Source organism: Nycticebus coucang, chromosome 6, assembly GCF_027406575.1.
Source record: "Nycticebus coucang isolate mNycCou1 chromosome 6, mNycCou1.pri, whole genome shotgun sequence".
In the NCBI taxonomy this organism is placed as follows: Eukaryota; Metazoa; Chordata; class Mammalia; order Primates; family Lorisidae; genus Nycticebus; species Nycticebus coucang.
Window position 1 is genome coordinate 50,551,389 of NC_069785.1, and position 22,710 is coordinate 50,574,098.

The 22,710-nt window shown below is 35.6% G+C and overlaps 1 protein-coding gene across 8 annotated transcripts in view; it reads right to left on the reverse strand.

Moving 5' to 3' along the window:
• Window positions 1–3,675: 3,675 nt before the first annotated feature.
• CEP152 (centrosomal protein 152) overlaps window positions 3,676–22,710 on the reverse strand; it is an 82,629-nt gene continuing 63,594 nt past the window's right edge. For 4 of the 8 annotated variants that reach the window (XM_053595493.1, XM_053595488.1, XM_053595492.1 and 1 more), the window contains 8 exons: window positions 21,186–21,836; window positions 18,030–18,174; window positions 14,211–14,375; window positions 11,003–11,099; window positions 10,241–10,344; window positions 8,240–8,396; window positions 7,901–8,004; window positions 3,676–5,018 (listed from right to left, as the gene is read on the reverse strand). In XM_053595493.1, the coding sequence (XP_053451468.1) occupies window positions 3,976–5,018; window positions 7,901–8,004; window positions 8,240–8,396; window positions 10,241–10,344; window positions 11,003–11,099; window positions 14,211–14,375; window positions 18,030–18,174; window positions 21,186–21,836 (2,466 nt within the window). In that variant the 3' untranslated portion in view covers window positions 3,676–3,975. The remainder of the gene's footprint in view (window positions 5,019–7,900; window positions 8,005–8,239; window positions 8,397–10,240; window positions 10,345–11,002; window positions 11,100–14,210; window positions 14,376–18,029; window positions 18,175–21,185; window positions 21,837–22,710) is intronic. The other 4 variants (XM_053595494.1, XM_053595490.1, XM_053595495.1 and 1 more) reach the window with 3 other exon arrangements.

Consider the following 22,710-nt stretch of genomic DNA (forward strand, 5'->3'; position numbering starts at 1 on the left):
TTGAGAGACTTGCTGTACAACGCTGTATCTGTAGTTAACACCACTTTATTTACATTTAAAAATTAAAGAGTATATCTTATCTTCTTGTGTTCTTACCACAAGAAGTAAACTACAAAAAGCAGCTATTACGTTTTGTAAATTAAAGGGAAATTTAAAGAATTAAAGGAAAACATGCTGACAATGACTTAAGGAATATCAACTTTTTTAAGATAGCAACTATAAAAAAGAGGCAAATTAACTGTATTTTTATACATATTAAACAACCTTTCTAGTACAGTAGGACAATTATAGTTAATAATTTGTTGTATAATTCAAAATTGCTGAAGAAGAATAATTGGAATGCTCTCAATATGAAGAACTGAGTGCTCAGGGTGATGGATGTCCCAGTTGCTCTAGTTCAATCATTACACATCATATGCATGTATCAATATACCACTTGCACCTGCAACAGAGCCTCAAAATACACAAAGCAAAAACTGACAGAATGGAAAGGAAAAATAGACAATTAAAATCAGAGATTGAATTATCCCACTCTTAATAAGTAGCAAAACAAGTAGGAAGAAAACTGCCAAAATTACAGCAGATTTGAACAACACTATCAACCAACCTGAACTGACATTCTGACATTTTCATCTAAGGAAAGCAGTATGTGAAACATGCTCCAGGACAGACCATATGCTGGGCTATAAAACAAGTCTTGAGAAATTTAAAAGGACTAAAACCACTCAAAGCATACTTCTCCAACAACAAAGAAATTAAAAATAAACAAGAAATTCGGAAAATCCCCAATTCTTGGCAACAAAGGAACATATTTCCAAAAAGCCCATGGGTCAAAACAATACCAAAAAGGAAACAAGAAAATATTTTGAACTAAATAAAAACAAAAATACAACATGTCAAAACTAGTGAGGTGCACCTTAAGTAGTGCTTAGAGGCTAAATCAGAGCTTTAAACATCTGTATTAGGAGAAAATGATCTCACACCAATAACTTAAACTTTCACTTTAAGGATAAAGAAGAGTGAATTAAACCTAAAGCAAATCAGAAAGAAGGAAATAAAGATCAGGAAGGAAAAAAAATCAATGAAAGAGGAAACAAAAAAACTAAAAAATAAAATTTCTTTGGGGGGAAAAAAAAGATCAACAAACCTGATAAACCTTTAGGTAGATTGACTAAAAACAGATAACACAGAATACCAAAATCAGAAATGAAATAAGAGACATCATTACCTACCCTATCGAAACTGAAAGGATTACAAGAGAATACTATGGCTAACTTTATGTCAACAAATTAGACAACTTAGATGAAATGGCCAAATTCCTCAAAAATTATCAAAACTGATTAAAGAAAATTATAAATAGTTCTATAATAAAAAAAAGATATTATTTAATTCTCCCCCCCAAGTCCAGGCTACATGTGTTTGCCTAGTAAATCCTATACATACATAAAAAAGCAGTCATACAAACACTATACCAATTGTCAGAAAACAATGGCAAGGGAACACTTTCCAACTCATTTCCAAAAGTATTACCCTTTTACCAAAGCAGGGGAATGGTATCACAAGAAAACAAGATATTCTTCATGAACAAACACATGAAAATCCTTCACATAACATTAACAAATGAAATCCCGTAACATACAAAATGAATTTAAACACTGCGACCAGATGAGATTTATGTGACCGTGACAGCTATGAGGTTCACGCCCTCCATCTTCCATCACTTTTCAAATTGATGTAAAACACTAGTCATAGCTGGGCTGTGTAGTTGCTCACTAATAAATTGATACCTCCCTTGGTGGTTGGATATATATGAAATAAAGTAACTTATTCCTATTGAGATAATGAGTATCAAAAAAAGATTAAGGATACCCTAAAAGTAGCAATAAACAAGAGGATTTCCAATTTCAACCTTCATGCTGAGGGTTTAAATAACTGACATGGATTTTAAACAAAGATAAAAAGGTAGGTGAGCAAGGAGATAGATTCTCAGTTCAGTAATGCCCAGGTCTTAAAACCATCCAGCACCAACTAGATCCACAGAAAGCAAAAACGAGGTAGGTTTAGAGGTTTCCCTACAGTGCGAGTTTCCTTCTAATTGTTGGAGAAGGGGTATTTTACCTTACAAGATGGTTTGTTCCTTATACTGCAACATGTGAAGTCAGCACTGAAATCTAGTGTTAATTTTTAGGCCTATCTAAATATGATCACCAGCTAAGGTGACAAATTTCTAAGCCCTAGAGATTTCATTTCTAGGTTCTTGCTTTTAGAGATAGATACCAGGAAGAGGAGGCTGTGTTATGCCATCCTGCCCCCAACCCCCACCTCCCTAACACTACTACCCAAGTTACCTAGTTCTCAGTGGAAAAATGTAATGAATCCACTCCAAAATACAGCGCACAATATGGTTGGAGTGAGAGCTGTGACAGAAAGCTACATAACTGCTTCCAGGAAGCACTTGCGTAGACCTAAAATGATTACAATCTTTTCTATGAATTGCAAAAAGAATTTACTTAAAAATAACAATAGGCCAGGCTCTGCTCACGCCTGTAATCCTAGCACTTGGGAGGCTGAGGTGGGTAGATAGCTTGATCTCAGAAGTTTAAGACCAGCCTGAGCAAGAGTGAAACCACATCTCTAAAGAAAACAGCCAGGTGCTGTGGTGGGTGCCTGTAGTCCCACTCGGGAGGCAAGAGGATCTCTTGAGCCCAAGAGATTAAAGTTGCTCAGGGGCAAGACCCAAGTATAAAAGGGACTTTACCTAAGAAATGCAATCAGTATAACCTGGTTTCTTGTACCCTCAATGAATCCCCAACAATAAAATAAATAAACAAATAAATAAATAAATGAAAGCTTAAAAAAAAGAGAGAGATTGAAGTTGCTATGAGCTATAACACCATGGCATTCTACTGAGGGTGACAAAGTGAAACTGCCTCAAAAAAAAAAAAAAGAAAAGAAATAACAGTATTTCCATAGTCATTCATTTCTGCATGTGCTCTTCAGTTCAGAATGATAAGCTGCAACCCACAGCATTAAGTCAGCCAATTCTGCACGATACATGAATGTAAAAATCTAATAATTTCAATGTTTTGCTATAGTTTATTACCTCAATTTTCAAAAAGTAGTATTTAAGAGGAAAGAAAAACTGAAACTAAGAAAGAGATAAAGTTCCTGGATGTCAACAGGTGTTCTAAAATAACACAAATACCAACTAAAGTTCAGACTAATAATATAAATAATAAACCCAAGACCCATGTACGTATTTTGTGGAAAACCTCTTTTCTCTTACTGAAAATAGGAATTAAAAAAACAAAGAAAGAGAGAGAGAACAAGAATCAAAATTTTGGGTAGATACTTCCAGGAAAAGTATGTCAAGATTAATAGTGGAATACCAATTGGGGATGGAAGGGGCTGAGTGCACCGATGTTTTATTTTCACACTTTGAGTTGTCCACATTAACCAGATGTGTGAAAACCACTTCCATGGGGTCCCTTGCTGATCCCACCCTTTGGTATGTGGTGTTAAGTCTGTAGCCTCCTTAAACATGGCTCATTTCAAAATTTAAATTTGGCTGCTCATACATACAGATAATCGGGGTTTCTCGGTGAATTCAAACATGATGTCAATACATTTCCATATTATGAACTATAAAATAATTCATAACAATTCTACAGACCATATGCCAAGTTTATTTAAATAATTTAACACTGAAAAGAGAACCAATTTATAAGTATAAAAATAGATGGTTTAGCAACAAATACAAGCACCACACGGAAGCATATTACACATACACCATAGGCCTTTAGAAGATTAAGGCAACATAAATACCTCAAGTAATTTCATGAGAATACTTTACTCATAGGATAGATGTTATTAAAACATCTCGAAATAGGCAGAACCCATATTTTCAGTATGAAGTCCTCCCTTCCAGTTTTCATGTCTATATATTAATGATTCTTCATAAATACTGTACAACAATTAACCCAGATTGACAAATGGGCTATCAAAGCCACTATCTTGTTGACTGGGTAGGGGAGCAATCAACTTTCTTGAAGACTGCCGACACACTAAAGATGGCACCGCACTGTTCAGTTTTTTGAAATCTGACTTTAACGTATTTGTCCTATGATGAGATGAGTGTCCAAGAGTCGCACTGATCTTCCCTGGCTGGGAATTAGTGGTTCCTCCTGATAGGTTTGGAGTTTGATCACGCTGACATTTCATCGTTTGACAATTCATATTATTTTTCTCTGTATCTGAAACACAATTGGTTACTGCAAACTGTTTGAAATCAACAGAGTCACCTAGTATGTCCAGAGGTCCTTGTGGCCTACCATGCACAAATGACGCTTCATGACTGTCACAGAGTAGAGTTGCATTGCTGGAAGGCCAGTCCGGGGAGTCACTAAGGTCCCCTCCATCCTTTACTGGAGTTTCCTGAACACCCAAACCTTGACTTTTCTCAGATGTTGCATTTTCTTTTTCCACTTGTGGATCACATGGATATACTTTTAGACCAGGTCTCTCATTAAGATCTCGAGAGGTTATATGTGTGGATCCTGACTTAGAAAGACCCAGGGTACATCCAGGTGAGGTTTTTTTTCCAACGGTCCCAAGAAAGGGGTATGCGGCTGAATGCAGAGGTGACTCAGAACCAGGATCACTCACTAGGTCTTTCTTCTTGTGTAAACCAAAGCTTCCTTCACCTTGGCAAGGAAAAAACTCAGAAGAAACATTCCTTGGCAAAATGTTTAGGTGCTTACAACTACTATCCCCAAACTGAAAGTCAGACTGGGACTTTTTGGAACCCACATGCTTTACATCCCCATACTCTGCATTCTCTAACAGCCTTCGTAAGTTACGAGCAGACTTCCGCTTAGGAACTTGTTCGCACGCGCTTCCGGGGACAGTTTTTGCACCACTTGATTTGCCTTCATTGTAACGTGATATATTCTGATTCGTATTATTTCTTTTTGATTTTTCAACTCCAGCCAGCATCTCTGAAGTCAGGGGCAGTGCTACTATGTACAAGGGAACACAAAATTAGGGGAACACAACATTAAGAGAAAATTAACCTTTAAAGAGAAGAAAAAAAATTGTTTTCATGTATTTTCAAAGAATGCATACATAGTAATTGTTCTTAAAGAAAATACATCGATGCTGAGCATTTAAAAATATTCTTTCACACAGATCCACTAGATAAAGCTTGGTAATTTAGTTACTGAAATCTGGTATTTTATTGCTATGCATCTGATCTATTACATTTTCTTCAATAGATGTTACAGCATCTTAAGAGCCAACTATGTTTTCAAACCTGCTCTGATTTCAGTGTTAAGTATGGAGTTTCTGATAAAGAGAGTTTACTGAAAAAACTCTACCAACCCAACACCCCCACACACTTCTGTAAAAGCTAAATAGAGTTTCTGATTTAATTAGCTAGAACACTATGTCTGATCAACAGCAAAGCAACCACACAGCAGAGAATTAGAAGCTCCTATTTTATAGTATACTTTGGTTCCTCAGAGTCTATGGAAAGGGTTTAGTTCTACTGGGGTCATTATCTGCATTCTGTTGATGCAGGTCTAGAAAATTTTCTTGTTATGTCACATCGCCCTTATATACTTAAGATTCATATCACCACTGCAAAATTTATGCAAATAACATTTGTGTTTCTACCTGAGGAATTTACCAACATCAGACTTATGGATTCCTTAACAATCTCTGCTTCAAGTTTTCCAGAGATTCAACGACTCCCTTTCCCTATAGCTATGTTAAAAATCTTCAGTGTGACTGGGTATTTACCATTTTTTTTCATGTATTTCTTTCAGCTCGTACTTTACATACTCTAAATCTATGTTGTTATAAACAGAACCCATTCATAATTTCTTGGGAGAATATTTCATTATCATTGTGAATGATCATCTTTGTTCCTTTGAATGCTAATTCTAATTTACCTAATATTGTATTTATCTCTATAATTCATCTAATATCAACATCGCATTTCCTTGATATATCCCTTTCCACCCATACATTTTGAACATTAAATGTTCTTCTTGTAAAAATAGCAATATTTTGGAAAAAAATTTTGTAAAAATATTTTACTTCTTGTACAATATCCATAATTTTGAAAATCCTATTTTGATGTTGAGGTCTTCAAATGAGTTTAACCTATATATGTGAATGTGGATATTTACATATTTAGTATGACTGATGTTTCAACCTACTATTATGTTCTGTTTACCCATGCTATCTAGTTATTTCTTCTTTGCTGATTTTGTTAGATTGAAAATATTTTATTCCAAGTATTTCCCTTACCAATTTTAAGGCTGTATGTTCTATTTTTATTTTTTTGTAGTTAAACTCTTAAATTTTAACATACTTCAACCTGTACCTTTGTAGCAATGGCTAGTGTTATCAGTATTTATATTCTCTTCTTGAAAGCAGTAAAAATCGTAGCGTTTTCTTTTTCATTTCTTCTATCATATCCTCTTACATCTAAGAATACTTTTTAACATTCTCAGGTCCTATTGTTTGTTCTATTATTAATAATTCTATTTCCTTATATATAAGTTCATTTTTTGTTTATTTGTTTTATCAATAGTTTGATGTCTTTTGTTGCAATGTGATAGCTTTCCGTAAATATATAATGATTCCTGGTTAAATACTTACCTATGTACTGAATACCCTATGGTTTGGGAGGGGAATTAAAGGAAGTAGAACAAATTACAGAATGGAAAGCCCTCATGGCTGACACTCTGAGCACATGGGCTCCCAGCTCCTACTTGACTAGGCGAACCACCATGAGCATATCCCCGCTCTGCCCCCAGACTCCTTGTTCCTGCTGCTATTGCCCAGCCCAGTGTTGGGGTTAGGGAGGAGTGGACAGAAAGAAATATAAAGAGGATGACCTCGCTTAGAACATGAACTAATCATCCCACTGTTATCTCATAGGCCTACGACTTCTCCTGAGACCCCCACACCTTCATATATGAAGTAGTTTTAATATTCTTCTTTCTATACCTGTCATTTTCTGGTGGTTTTGAACTGAAGTTTCCATCTTTAATCCTAGACTGTCTTCTTTCTTTCCAGTATTTCTTATAGTTAACTGGTATATTCCTTGCAACCTTTCAAAACCCAGTTATTAGCTTGGCACCCGTAACACAGGGGTTACAGTGCTAGCCACATACACTGAGGGTGGCAGGTTTGAACCTGGCCCAGGCCAGCTAAAAACAAGAATGACAACTGCAACAAAAAATAGGTGGGCATTGTGGTGGGTGCCTGTAGTCCCAGCTACTTGGGAGACTGAGGCAAGAGAATCATTTAAGTCCAAGAGTTTGAGGTTGCTGTGAGCTGTGATGCCACAGCACTCTACCAAAGGTGACATAGTGAGACTCTGTCTCAACAACAAAAAACAAAATATAAACCCAGTTATGTCTTCTTCTTCTCACTTTTTGTTGTTTCAAATTTTTTCTACCACTTCTAGGGATGGATCCACCGATGGGAAGCTGATGCACGTGCCCATTCTGCCTACCTGAACTGCAAACTCTATCCAGGGGTCCTTAAGCTACGGACCGCGGGCCGCATGCAGTGGTGTGATTGTATTTGTTCCCGTTTTGTTTTTTTACTTCAAAATAAGATATGTGCAATGTGCATAGGAATTTGTTCATAGTTTTGTTTTGTTTTAAACTACAGTCCAGCCCTCCACCGGTCTGAGGGACAGTGAACTGTTAAAAAAGTTTGAGGACCCCTGCTTACCTTTTCTACACATGTCCAGTTTAAGTAAAACATACACAACTTTATAAATTAACTCTCACTCTTTACATTCTTGCTCTTCTTCATACTGAAAATATTAAATAGCCAAATGAGAAGAGAAAAACCATTCAAGCGACTCACTTTGACATACCTGATTGTGCAGTTTTACTCTGGGATCTATTAGAAATAGGTGTCTCCAGCAATTTTGCCATTGTAGCGAGTTTGCTAGCAGCATTTATAATCTTTTTCTCGGCCCTGTGGGGAATTCCACGATATTAAATTAATACAGTTTAAAGGAAAAAATGAGTTTTCTTAGCCCCAGGATTTCTGTTTTCCTATTAGGTCTGCCAACATTTAGGGAAACACAGTCATAAACCTCTCTTAATCCCCAATGGCTGATCATGTAGAAATAGTTAATTTTGTGGTTAAAGAAAATGCTTATAAAATGACAACATGCTGCTGACACGTTATTTGTTTGGACTGGACTTACCCTTCTCCTTTTCCATTATCTTGCAAAATCTGTTGGAGGCAGATCAAATAATATTTGCGCATCTTTCGGGCAGTTTCTTCACGTTCTCGCAATACCTCTGCTTTTACCATTTCTGCAGCCCTTTCCTTACTCTCTTGAATGTAATGAAGCATATCACCTATAGGGAGTGAGGAAATCCCCCCAAACGCATGTTTATTGGCACTTTTTCAGAAACAGGAGGGGCAGAAGTCAGACCAATTTTCTGGGAGATGAAGCGATTGGAGGGATAGTTTAAACATTCTACTTTCCATGGTCATTGAAATGGAATATTTTAGATCACCATTTTGGTAGACTCCGGTGAGAAATAATCTATAAGTAACGATGATAGCTACACCTGGTGAGGAAACATGGGAAAATTTCCCCAGAGAAATTCTGTCATACTCTAAAATACTTACACAAGAAAATACCACAAAGATGAGGCATGGAAACTTACATAATTTCAATTGTACATTATGTCCAGTTAAGAGAAGAGAAAAAAGAAACCTATTGAAAAGGGAAGCAGAAAGGAAGAGAAAAGCAGACACTGAAAGACAGAAGTAGAAAAGGAACAATATGAGCTGGAGAGACTCATTATTCTCTTACACTCTGAAAATCCACATGCCATTACTGATTCAATTATTTCAGTGGCACACATGGCGGGTCTAACTAAATATAATATTATAATCTATGAGTTACATATAAAAATGTGAGGATGGTAAGATTTATGTGGTCTTCTCCTTTCCGAGTACTAACCATGCTGGCCTTCCTTAGCTTCCCAGATCAGAGGGAACAGGCATGTTCGGAGTGGTAGGGCACAGACTGCAGCTACCTTCTGAAATCTACTTATGAACATAGCTCACAGCTTTCAAGTTCTTTTTTTATCTTTAACTCAACAGAGCTTTGACTGGGACTACTATTAGTTAAGATTAACTTTTTTTTTTTTTACTAAATCAAGACTTCATCCTACATCTAGAACTTTACCATCTTTATTATATCAAGGGTATCAATTCATATAAGAATGTCCCTCTTAATGAGAGTAAGCATCTGAAAATTTGGTGTTCTATGCAAAAATACTAACTGGGAGACCATTTTTCATTATTTGAAATGGGAAAAAATAAAATGAAGTATATGTCAACACAAAACCTACAACCAAGTGTCTGCAATATAACTAAATCACTATGTGTACACATACATACAAAATTATGAAATGAGGATTTTTAAAATGCTTCAAAATTTCACTTCCCAAATGATAGATTATTGACAAAAAGTTGTCCATAGTAATATGCCCTTTGTTAGCAGCAGCTGAGAAGTAAAGCCCCTTAGGATTATAAGTGAGCTACACATGATTCTGACATCTACCAATTATATCTGAAACTTGAAACCTTTCCTCTGCTCTTTTTGTTAAAAATGAATGGGGGAGGTAAATCTATTTTTCCTATTTAAACATAGGTTATAGTATCAGGACATACAACCACTCTGTGCAGTTGTGTAATTAAAACCCAGGAAGTATTCTATCACACCAGGGAGTGATTTGCAGGATATGCTGGCACCACCTGATCTTCACGAGGACTCAATAAATCTACAGCTATCAGAAATAATGAGAAACAACTGCTAATTAGATCCACAGTCCTTAAAAGTTTATGGTAGGAAGTAATAATTTCTAATTTAAAACTTGTGACATTTTCTATGCCACAAATTGTAAGATTATCAAATTTTTAGTTCAATACCAGTGTCTAAAAAGCAAACAGGATAATTAACAAAAATAACATTACTCTCACATCCCTTGGATCATTGTAGCAAAGTGATCCATTACTACATAATTTTGAAAAGATATCAATAATCTCCTCTCAGAGTAAGGAATAAATTAGTTTGGAAAATGCCCTAAAAATACTAATGCTTGTAAACTCTGAGTTTAACTTAATACCAACAATAAACAAGGCCCAATCCACCCCTAAAATCTTGGGAATCCCTTTAGAGACTTACGTTTAATTCTTTTTACAGCTTTAATATACTGCCCACGAAGTTCTTCCAAGGCCTCCCCACTGCATGGCATGCAAGCATTTTCAATGGCTCCTTCTGACAACGACCTAAAAACAAACCAAAGATGGCAAAATCAGAGACGATAAGTGAAAACTCCCTTCGAAATATATATACGTATCCATATATTCTAATAAAATAAACTGAGCCATGCTAAAAATTTCATATATAAGGATTTCCACTATACATTTAAAATAAGAAAAAAACAGAAACAAATTTTATAGTTGCTTAAATAATAGTAAATCATCAACATGGTAAAAATTTATGCAGCTATTGAAAAGCATACCATAGATTCAGTACCTAATAATATGAGGAACTGCTCATCCAATAATATTAAGTTAATAAAAGGTTAAAAATACCTTATACAATAATCTCAACTTTTGTTTTTTTTTTTTGCAGTTTTTGGCCGGGGCTGGGCTTGAACCTACCACCTCCGGAATATGGGGCCGGCACCCTACTCCTTTGAGCCACAGGTGCCGCCCTAATGTCAACTTCTAAAATACATCGTGCACATGGTGTGTGTGTATAAAAGGCTTAACAGATACAAAGCACGAGTTAACAGAAGGTATCTTCACAGGATAGGGTTTTGGAAGATTTTCTTCTTTTTAAACTTTTTGCTGTGTAACAAAATGATAAATAATATTTTAAAACAATTAAAGATAATTATACTTAGAAATAAATGGTTTCTTTAAAATAGGAAAAGTCTACCTGGGTGGTGTTTTACAAAGTGTTCGCAGTTCTTCCAATTTATTCTTCATGTCATTGTTTTCTTCTATTAATTCTTCAACCACTTTACTATTCTCTTCTATAGAAGAAAGTTTATAGTATATTGGTCAGCTGATTGTTCTCAAGCTTTCTCTTCCCTTAAGTCTCCAACAGAGATGTTTACAGAGATTGTGTGAATTTGTGTTGCTGTCCCACGTCATCCACTCCCTGCTAAACGCTAACTAGCCTCCTCATTCCCTTGCTCTGTTTCCTCAGCACTTAAAATCTGCGTCCTATCTTTTTCTTGCTTTGGGTCACACACTGTACTGGAATTGGATTCAAAAGGTTTCATATGCATGTGCGTATTTTGTTTTCCAGCTAGAGTTAAGATCCATAGAAACCTTCTAATCCCATATTCCCCATGATTCCTGGCAGACAGTCTGTGCTCATAATAAATGATCACTGGACAAGCACCTCAATATAAAATGAAAAGAAAATTAACTTTAAGTAGGTGCTACGCTTTCAGAAATAATATAAGATTTTCCATTTTTAGAACTTTTAAGAAGTGTACAGAATCTATGGGGGCTGAAAGAAAAAGTATGAATTTCTGAGTCAGGGAAATACAGGTTTAAAACCTAACTGCTTCTTACCAGTTAGATGACTGGGCAAATTACTTTTCTGATACTGAGTTTTTTCACATGGGGAATATAATACAATAGCAGACATACAACATCTTATACAAAGCCTGGTAATACCAATGTTCGATAATGTGAACCTTGCCCCTCATGTTTCCTACTGTGCCACCCTCTCACCACACCCTATGAGTCAGGGAACAAAATCACTCGAGTCCCCAGGGTGACAGACATATTTTAAACCATTCACTTGTACTCCATCACTTTTCAATAAACATTACTGAGGAAGTAGAAAACAGAATTTAAGAAACAAAACAAAAGCAACAATAGTAAAGATAGTATTACCTAATAGATTTATAGGAAAAAAAATCCAAATAAGTGACTAAGTGACTTAACTACCAAATGACTTAAATTCTGACCCTGATCCCTTTCATCAACCTACTATGTTGAGGAAAGTATCAACTTTCTTGGACTATTTGTTAGTCTATGAATTATAGAAGATATCAGCTTTACGATCATGGTTATGATTATTTGTAAATGATAATTACGACCAACTTCTCATTTTATAAAGTAAAACAAATTTTCTTGGTTTTCAACAAATTTTATTATAGCTATCTTGCATCTAGGATTGTATCTGTATCTGTAGAAGACAGATTATCTCGTCTATTCCCCCAGCCAAACGCTAAGTAATCACAAAGGAATTGCACTTATTGAACTTTTCACCTAAAAATTCTTAAAACCCTTTCTGGCCTTAAAGTAATTATTAGCTACATCTAACAGACTTAATGAGCAGCAAGTGGTAGTAGGTGGCTTCTCTTAGTCACCCATGTCTACTGAGTGTGTGCTATGATGCCGGGTACTGTGCTAAGTGCTGACACAGGACTTAATCTCTGTTGCTTTAAAGAATCCAAAGGGGAGTACAGATCATATGTAATTACCAGGATGATAAACGCTATGAAAAGCATAAGAGTATGGGGAGTGTGTAACAGGAAGACCTATCCAAGTCTGCAGAAGTCAGGAAAACATCTCTGAGGAAGTAATGTCTTGAGGGAAGGATAAGCAGGAGTTAGCCAGGTAGTGAGATCAGGATGTTTGGTAAAGGCAGAAAACAGACAATAAAATCCATGCTATGTCTCTGCTGAGAGAACAGGGGTGGGGGAAGACCAGGCTGGAGGGCCTGGCAGGGTCATCAAGAGCTTCTTTAAGCAATGTTAAATTAAGTGTTTCTACTTCAGACTGAGGGCCATGGCAAGCACTGAAGAGCTTTAAACAAGAGAGTGTCATGATCCAATTCACTATTTAAAAAAGATTGCTTCAACTGCCCAATGGAGAATGAATAGGGAAAGGCAAGCCTGGAAGCAGGAAGACTCAGGCAGTGATTGCCTTTGTCTAGGTAAGGAAGGGTTAGAGGTGACTGTAGAAAGTAAATCAATCTATTGTCCCTGTCTTTTCTGGATGACTCCATTACTTGGAACCCCAACATTCAGTTTTTTAATCATTTGAACATTTATTCTTTGGTATGTAGTAGGCAACATGACCACAAGGATGAACAGGATAAGCCATATTCCTTATCCTCAGGGAACTTACAGTTTGGAGTAATCAAACAATTAAAATATATAGTGGTCACAGAGGTAACAGAGGAAGAGCCAGGGGCTATAACGGGCCACACAGCAGCTCACTTCACCTAGGAGAGCTTTGCAGATGAAGCATCTTCTAAACTAAATCCTCGAATGTGAGACCAAAAAGTAAAAATAGCAGGACAAAATGCAGGACAGAGTGACAACATCACATGCAAGGTCCAGAAGTAAAAGAAAATATGACCAGCTCAGGAATCGGAAACAATTCAAATGGACAGTATAAGGAACAGGATGAGTGAAAGCAAAAGTTAGAGGGAAGAGCCACTTAAGCGTAAGTAAGTGGCTCTTTCCCTTTCTCAGAAGAGAAATGGGAAATGGCAGAAGATTCATCCCTTCTTGAAATATCACCCTGACAGCATTGTGATGAATGGACTGGACAGAGGCCAGATTGGTCCCATATGCCCTTGTTTATGCCTCTTCCTCCACCTAGAATGCTGTTTTTCTCCCTGACAAACTCCTGCGTTTTTTTAGTCAAACCCTCCTTAGCTCTAGCAAGAGGCTGAGTTAACATTTTTCTTGCAAAAATTATACATAATGCACTGCCAATAGCGCTCAATGCTACATTATTTATTAGTCTGCTTCTAGTTCCCCTCACCTAACCATCAGCTTCCCGAAGAAGGGAATACAGTCTTCCTCATCTCTACCAGAACTGAAACCTTGTCTGACCTATTCACTGCTACATATCCAGTGCTTGACACACACTGTGCCCTCAATATCTGTTCAGTCAAGAAAGGAAGAAAGAAATGTGACCTTTTAATCAGAGCTGACATCTTCCTCCTTTGAGTACAATGGTAACAATTTGGTTAGTTAAAATAAGATCCAAATTAGTTCACATCAATCCCAAAAGAGAGTCAGAGGACACATTAACTAAAACGTCACATTTGCACATTCCGACAAGGACCCGAAACTGCTGCTGGTAGCAGCGCTACTGTAGATGCCAACCTCCAATCTTTTCCACTACAGCCTTGTGCTTCCTTTCTAAGTGCTGAAGATGCCTACAGCATTTCTCCAGTTTTCTTTTCAGATCTTGACATTCCTGCTTTGCCATTTCAAGTTCTTGGAAGCAGTGTCTACAGCATAAATCTTTAATTTCAAGGATCTTTTTATCTGTAAAAATTAAATGACAAACAACTTTTACATCAGTTTAGACTACGCGCTGCCATTTAAAAAAATGAAAGAAAATCAGATGACAAGACTCGTGACTAAAGGCTACAGGATATGTGTGACAGAGAGACCAGGGCGTGAGCCTTGTTTCTTCCCTTCACTGGCTGTGTGACTTGGAGCATATTATTTCACCTCTCCTGAGGCTTAGTTTTAAAATATGTAACACTGGATAATACTATTTACTTCAAAATTTTTTTATGAAACCTAATGCTTGGCATCTTAGTAGTGGATACCATTCCCTCCTGAAAGAAACTAGGGGTCATCAGGAAATGGCTGGCTTTAGTATTGGGAGAGGGAATATATAAAATGAGACTAAGATATCTTGCTATGTCAGAAAGTAAGAAAATAGTCAAAAATATAGGCATGTCAGAAAAAAGTTTGAAGGAGCTCCACTAGCTGAATCTGGGATAATGTGAGCACTAATTAAATATAATAAATTATAAAGTATTGAAATATAGAAACATATGAGTCATACCAATAATTCTACAAGTGGATGAACAGATGGATAGTTAGGTTGGTGGGTAGGTAAATGGATAGATGGATGGCTGGACAGCAGCACAGATAGACAAGGAGGTAAACGAGAAGGGAGGATTCTTGATTATAATGACATGCTGAGTGCCAACGGGGATAAGTGGAGGGAAGTCTAGAATTAGAAAAATTACAGTTTCGCAATCATCACAGTGAAGACTGAATCAGCCAAGTCTGTTGAATTTGTTGACTTTCTCAGCAAATCTGAGAGAAGGTTTTAAGGAGAAGAATATTTGCATGGTCTTAAAAGTGTCTTTGCACAGACTGCTTTTAGTTCCAAGTGTAAAAATCCCCAATAATTACATGGTGAAGAAACTGGACTACATTTTGACCCAGTGATCAAAATTAAACACACCAATAAAAGACAAATGGACACCACGTACTCCCGACTGTGCAGTGTTCCAGACAAGAAAGCCTTAATGTAATCACGAAGAAACACCAGACAAACCCAAAATGAGACAAGTTCTGTTAAAAAGGATCCAGGGAGGAGAAGAGAATATTTCTGTGAAATAATCAATGTTATAAAAGTTGAAGAGAAGCTATGGTAATGTTCTAGATTAAAGGAAGCTGAAGACAACCAACAAGCAAATGTATTGATAACACTTGACTCCAGACAGACTAGTACTTTACAGAAAAAACTGTTATACAAGACATTACTGGGTCAACTGACAAAATTAGAACACAAACAGTAGATTGATGAAATACTTTCACCTAATGTTAAGTTTACTGTACTAAGGTTATATAAGAAAATATTTCTATTCTTGGAAAATAGTCGGGAGCACTTAAGTACAAAAGGTCCCAAAATATATATAACTTACCCTCAAATGGCTCATTTTTAAAAAAGGAAATATTCACATACACACACGGAACACAAAATGGAATCCAATGTTATCAATAGGTATATCTAGTTAAAAGATAGGTGTTTTTCGTAACTTTTTATTTTTGCTACTTCTTTGTAAGTTTGAAATTATCTCCAATTTAAAAAATGATCTTAAACTATTGGGAGATGTATGTGCATTAACAGCTGTTTGGCACAGTACCTGGCCTAGAGCATGTACACGATAAAAATAGCTGTCACTGGCAATATGGAATTTATAAAATAAAAATATACAAAAATGATGAAAAGCCTAGACTATTAGTATCAACATAAGTGCCATAATAAAGTAGAAATACAAATTAGCATAGACTCAGAGGCCAATATCCAGAATGACAACGTGAAGCCATCGGTCCAATAAAATTATTTTCCGGACATTTTAGTTCCATGGAGCTGTCTGTGTTCATGAGCATCACAGCATCGATGAAGCATCACATTTGTACCACACGCTACAAGTCTATTTTTCACTTATAAAACCAGTGTATGGTGGCCCATGATCGCACTAATGTACACAGCTATGATTTAATAATAAAAAAAAGATACTGTTGTAAAGTTGGAAACCTTGCAAATGCCCATTGACAAGAGAACAGATAAATCAATTATATAGTAACATATCCATACAATGAAATATTACATAGCAATGGAAAATGAATGAATAGCGCTAAATGCGTCAACACAGACAAATCTCCGTACCATGATGCTAAAAGGGAAAAGAACAAGTTACAAAGAATATAACAAGTATTAAACTGGATTTATAATGTTAAAAGAGAAAAATCAAGAATTAAAGATATATATAGTCAAAAATAAAAGCAAGAGAAATTTGCTTTTTTAAAAAAAATTAGAATGTCTATTACCTCGGTTTGGGAGAAATTGCAGGGACAGAATTGTGATCAACAGTACCGGTGACATTCTATGCCTTAAGCTGAACAGTAGGTTCCTGATCATTAGGTTTCATCACCTACATATGCATTACATATATTTTTTGCATGAAACAAGTATTTCATAATTAATGTTTAAATCACTTTAAAAGATACTAAGATTTTAGGAGAATATAACAGTCAACAGTGGTACTCTATAATTTAGAATTATAAAACACTTTTTCACTTAATACCATGTTTCAGAATTTAGATTATCTAATCCTGTCTAATGAATTTATTAGTGTGTTGGTTTTTAAGGGAAAAAAACTAAAGAAAAAAATCAATATCCTATGAAGGATGGGAGCAAATAAAGGATATGCCAATTCTGAGCTCAGAATCTCAATGGATTCGGGCAATGACAGCACTATATTCCTCAGTGAGCTCTGAGTACATGGGCCTATGGCACAATAATTCTTTGTCATGTTGACAGCTCTAAGAAAGGAAAAGTGACATTATTAATTCAACAAATGACCAAAGAGCACAAACCACATATAGTTCACTCTGCCACATGTTAGAGAAGAGATTAAAAATACCACTCTGCCCCCAAAAAACTCACAAATAAATTAGAAAACATCTAATATGCTTCAGAGAGATTTCCACTAAAAATGATTGAAATAAGCTTCAGTACTTTGAATGAAAAAGTCTCTTTGTGGAAGACACTATTCTTAGTAAAGCATCACAAGAATGGAGAAGCATGAATCCTATGTACTCAATTTTGATATGAGGACAATTAATGACAATTAAGGTTATGGGGGGGAAGCAGAAAGAGGGATGGAGGGAGGGGGGTGGGGCCGTGGTGTGTGTCACACTTTATGGGGCAAGACATGATTGCAAGAGGGACTTTACCTAACAATTGCAATCAGTGTAACCTGGCTTATTGTACCCTCAATGAATCCCCAACAATAAAAAAATAATAATAATACAAAAAAAAAAAAAAAGAAAAAGTCTCTTTGGCAATGTGAAACCCTTGCTCTCTCAGGGGTTGGGAATAAAACATGACTGCTGTATTAAAATTCTCATTATTCTTCTTGTAAAAAGAATCATTTGTAAATGGAGGGAAATCCATAAAAAGACAGACATAAGAGGACCTCAATCAAACCTGTCCTCTAAACACAAGCTGAAACCTAGGGAAAAGATACACGTTAAGTCAGAGCAGTATTACATAATAGTTCACTCAGAAAACTGTTCACATCTTTCATCTCCTTTTATCTTCAAAGCAACCCTCTGGAAGGGTGATTATGGAAGCTACAAGGATTGGTGGGGGCGAAATGCAATTACCAGCTTTGGCTTCTATTTCTTGCAAGAACAAGGGCTGAGCATGGTGTCCAGAAGTGGGTGCTGCAGGAAGGGATGCCGGGACTCCAGAGTCTCCTCTGCCAGTGGCCTGGCTGGCAGGATCCTTAGAGATCTTGGTCATATTTCTCTGAAATAAATTATCTTCATAGTTAATGCCTAATAAAAATCTTCATATAATATTCTATTTAAAATGCTAATATTATCAAACAACCAAACAACAAAAACTACTGCCTGAAAAATATCTTGCCTAAATTATCAACAATATTTTTAAGATGTTACGTGAATTTTGTCACTATGCTATATATTAGCCTCCTATATTTTCCAAATTGTCTGACAGAGGACTGGTGGATTTATTATGAGACAGACAGAAGCTATTGGGAGCATGCTTATATACAGGAATTTGAGATATTTTTAATGGTTTTTGTGATCAAACCACAGGATAGACAATATGAAATCAGAATTGTTCTTGAAAATACAGAACATTTCCACTGCAGCAGGGGTCAAATTCATTAGCAACTATAATACCAACCTTTTAAGGCCCACAAATTGAAAATAACAATAAAAACTATTAATATTTAGATGGTAATTTATATGCTTTTAAATTAACATACACTGATTTTATAAGGATGGCCAGATGATTTCCAATGTTAAAAACAGAAACTCTGGCTTAAATTAAACATCTTGCACAAGACTATTTCCTCACTAACATTTATTGAAGGCTTTTGTGCTTCAATCCCTTCATAGACGATACAGCTACTAAATTCATTAATGGACTTTTATAGCAATATTTTCAGATTCTGGACATCTATTAAATCCAAAAAGAACAGAATATATGATATTGAGAAAGCAATCTGATTTAATTACTTAAAAAACATTATATACTTGATTCTAGAAGCTTTGATTTTGATTTTTTTTTTTATGAGAAACCCATTTAACTTATGTCAGGAAACTTACTTACAATGTCCAACAGAAGCAGAGAACCGCCATTACAGAGAAAAAGTAAATTCTACACAACCAAGAGGCTATGGGTTGAAGCCAAAAGGAGTAAGAAAAATTTAACCCAATGCAATCCAAGTTTCCAGTTTCTACTCAAAACTGGAGAAGACAAGAAGGCAAAAAAGGTCGGAAAGCAGCAATCTTTTTGTCTTTGTTTTACCTTGACTTTGGTAGTAAGAAGAGACAGAATACACATCCTTAAGTTTGCTTGAAAATTTGGTTCCATTTGGTTGGTATTTCTGTTTTCTTTTATCTATTATGAACTGTCGTATTAACGCATTTTGATAAGGCATTCGTTTTCTTGAAAATTGTATTTTTTTAATCTATTGCATCCTCTCCATTTAAAAAAACTGTTCAATCATCTCATGTATTTTAATAAGGACTTGTTTATCTATACTGATAAATAATTTTTTCTTTTAATTTCTGTGAACAATTCTAAAACTAGACCGAACATAGTTTTTCACATTTATGGTACATATACTGCAAATTTATAATGACTTCATAATCATTGGTTTATCTCAAGGCCCTAATCTAAGTTGGAAACAGCAGAAGGTCAAGTATTACGTCTATGACAAATCCCAGGTTAAGCATTTCCAAGCCATCCTTCACTCAGGAATGGAATCTGACCCACCCGACAAATGCTGCAAATGACTAAATTCTTAACCAGATTACATGCGTCTGTCTCCATAGGCTTCTAAGCCACATTAAGTCACACACATGATCTTACATTGCTTGCACAATTATAAACCCTGTAAAAATATCCCAGGATTGATTTTATTTATGTATATGTATGGTAGGAGTAAAGTGCTGTAGCTTCTCAATTTTTATAGCAGAGATTGCCTTTTTAGGGAAGCAGACTTGAAAGCATATAACATGATTTTCCCATTGCTTCTCAGTCTCAAAACCTGCCATAGATAATTTTTATTTTAATTGTCTATTTTCTCCAAAAATTCCTAATAAAATAGTATGTAGTACTCGTGGGAAATGATCTTGCCCAGTTATTTTTCCAGTGAAGGCAACTACTCGGTAGTAACATTTTTGTGAAATCAAGGATAAAAATATCAACTGGGGTAAACCGGGATAGAATGAACTAACTTTTCAGGTCCCTCTGGCTTTAAAATTCTGTACTGTTTCAAGTACGAGAAGCAGAAAGCCCAAGCTGTGTCATTAATATGCTACCCAAACCCAAAGTATTAGGCCAAGGATTTGTATTTTTTTAGGAGAGCAACTATAGTATATGACTGCCGAAAGTAATGAGCTAGTTATCATCAAGTATGACACTGGAAGGCAGACTTTTTTTTTCTAGTTTGTAACTCTTTCAAGTAGGGATTAATATAATATCAAATGCTCAATCTTGGCCTTGAAAACCTATAATCATGCTATCTTTTTGATGGACCTTAACTCTTATGTCTCAACTCTCCTACCAGACAAATAATTATAATGCAATTTTTTTTTTAACCTCCAGTTCCAAATGTTGAAATCTTTCAAGCATACTTCATTTCTTTAACCATAAGGTAGAAAGACTTCAGTTTTATCAGATCTTCCACACAAATTAAAAGCAGGTCCCAGAGGGCTTACAGGACTAATAGAGTCCAAGTAATCCTTTTTGTGTGTGCAAAGCACATAACACATCCATAGCACACCAGTGAGACCATTATCAGAGTTTTGTGTAAGTAAGTCCTACCTCTATTCATTTGTCTCTGTATCAATACTCTTTGTACTTATTTGGCATTTTTTACCTAAATAGGTAAAGGCGAGAAACAGTCTTCCAAACTCTTCAGAGGATTTTTACGAAACTCTAATTTAATATAATACATGTTTCTTGACGTGGTCAGGCCCAGAAAACAAAAAATAGGAATGAGAGTTACCCAGTTTCTAAAATCTTACAAAGCCCTTACAAAGAATAGCATATATTCTTTATGGAAAAATTGTCTAGAAGCTAAAAGCTTATGTCTGTGACTGTGAGGTAGTAAAGTATTTTTACAACAAAATATACAAACCTTTTGATTTGCTACAAAAAGTTTCTTAAACCACTGGCAAAAACAAGTCTTACATCTTATAACGAAGAAAGGAAAAATACCACATACAACTTCTACAATCATCCTTGATGTTCAATAGCTCTTTTTACTCTCAGGAACATACCTTTTCCCTATCTGAGTCAGCATTTTCTATAAGCAGATAAAGTGTATCTTGAAATGCCTTCTGAATGCAGGCCTTTAGTTTTTCAAAATATTGGACAGACACCCATTTTGAAGAACAAATCGACATCATTTCCAAAAGCTGTTTGTCCCCCAAACCAGTGATGTGCTCCTTTGGGATATCCCATAAGAGAAACCCAAGTATTGTTAGGATGTCTTCCTCATACTGACAGATTTCCAGTTGGATCCTCTTAGCTTCCTGCATAGTCCACTCTCTACGATTCTGGTCTAGACATGTCTGTAATTCTGTCTCCTTCTGGAGAAGCAGTTCAGTTTTTTGTTTCATAAAGTCTTCTTTAGCTATTGCAAGCACCTCATTAATTTTGTTTCGATGATCATCTAAAAATTGCCGGTAATCTTGCTCATTTTGTTCTTGAATTTTGTGGATTTCTTCTTGCTTTTCTTTATTCCATTCACTCCAAGCCTTAGCCAGCTCAGCCCTGATGATCACAGGGACCTCCTCATTCTTTAACTCTAGTTCCCTCTGAAGAGACTGAATCTTCTCTTCCAATTCCTTTCCAGGTATTACATTTTTCTTCATATTTTCAAGCTCGCTTTTCCATTTCTCTTTAGCTTCAGAAACAGCAAACAATATCTAAAGAACATAATATATGATTAAAGAATCTTTATGATTCTTCTCATTAACAAAAAAATTAAAGTAACTGTTTGGGTTAACCCCTGAACTTAATGTAGATAAGATATTCTAAAAAATATACTTACACTATCCTTAAGGATCTTCTTCTTCATTTAAAATCATCTAATAGTTTATATCTTATGTTATTTAAAAACAAAACATTAGTTTCTTGATGGGGAACTAAAAGTCGAAATTAGCGAAAAAAAAAAAAAAAGGGGGGGGGAAGAGTGCATGTGTGTATGTAAGTGTTTAAGTGTTTGTGTATAAAATATAGTTATAAAAACACCCGTATTAGAAAAATACTTCATATTAGGCTTTTTTAATACAGATATACCATCAAATTTTATCTAAGCCCCCCCAAATTAAGTATCTTTTACATAAAGCAAAAGCAGTCTTATAAGAGAATCTATAAGGGAATCTAAGTACCTTTTACCTAAAGCAAAAGCAGTCTTATAAAGGAAACTACCTAGGCATATAACATACACCTGCATAATTATTTTCTGATAAACATAATTATGCTTTAATGCAATTTTAGAGACTAGTTCATTAAATGACAATACCAAGCAGAAAAAGTCATTTTTCATTAATCTGTTTCTATAACAAAATAATAGGATTAGTGGATCACAGGGATAGTACCTAACTAGAAAGTAATAGGAATATCATAACCTGGGCTTTGGCTCTAATTCCGCCATTGATTGCAAAAGCTGCCAGCACAGGTGCTTAACAGAGCCAACTCTGGAGACAAACTGCTGAGATTAACTCACTGGCTGTGGAACTGGAGGCTCATTCCTCAACTTCCTTGAGCCTCAATTTCCTGAGTTATAAAATGGGAATA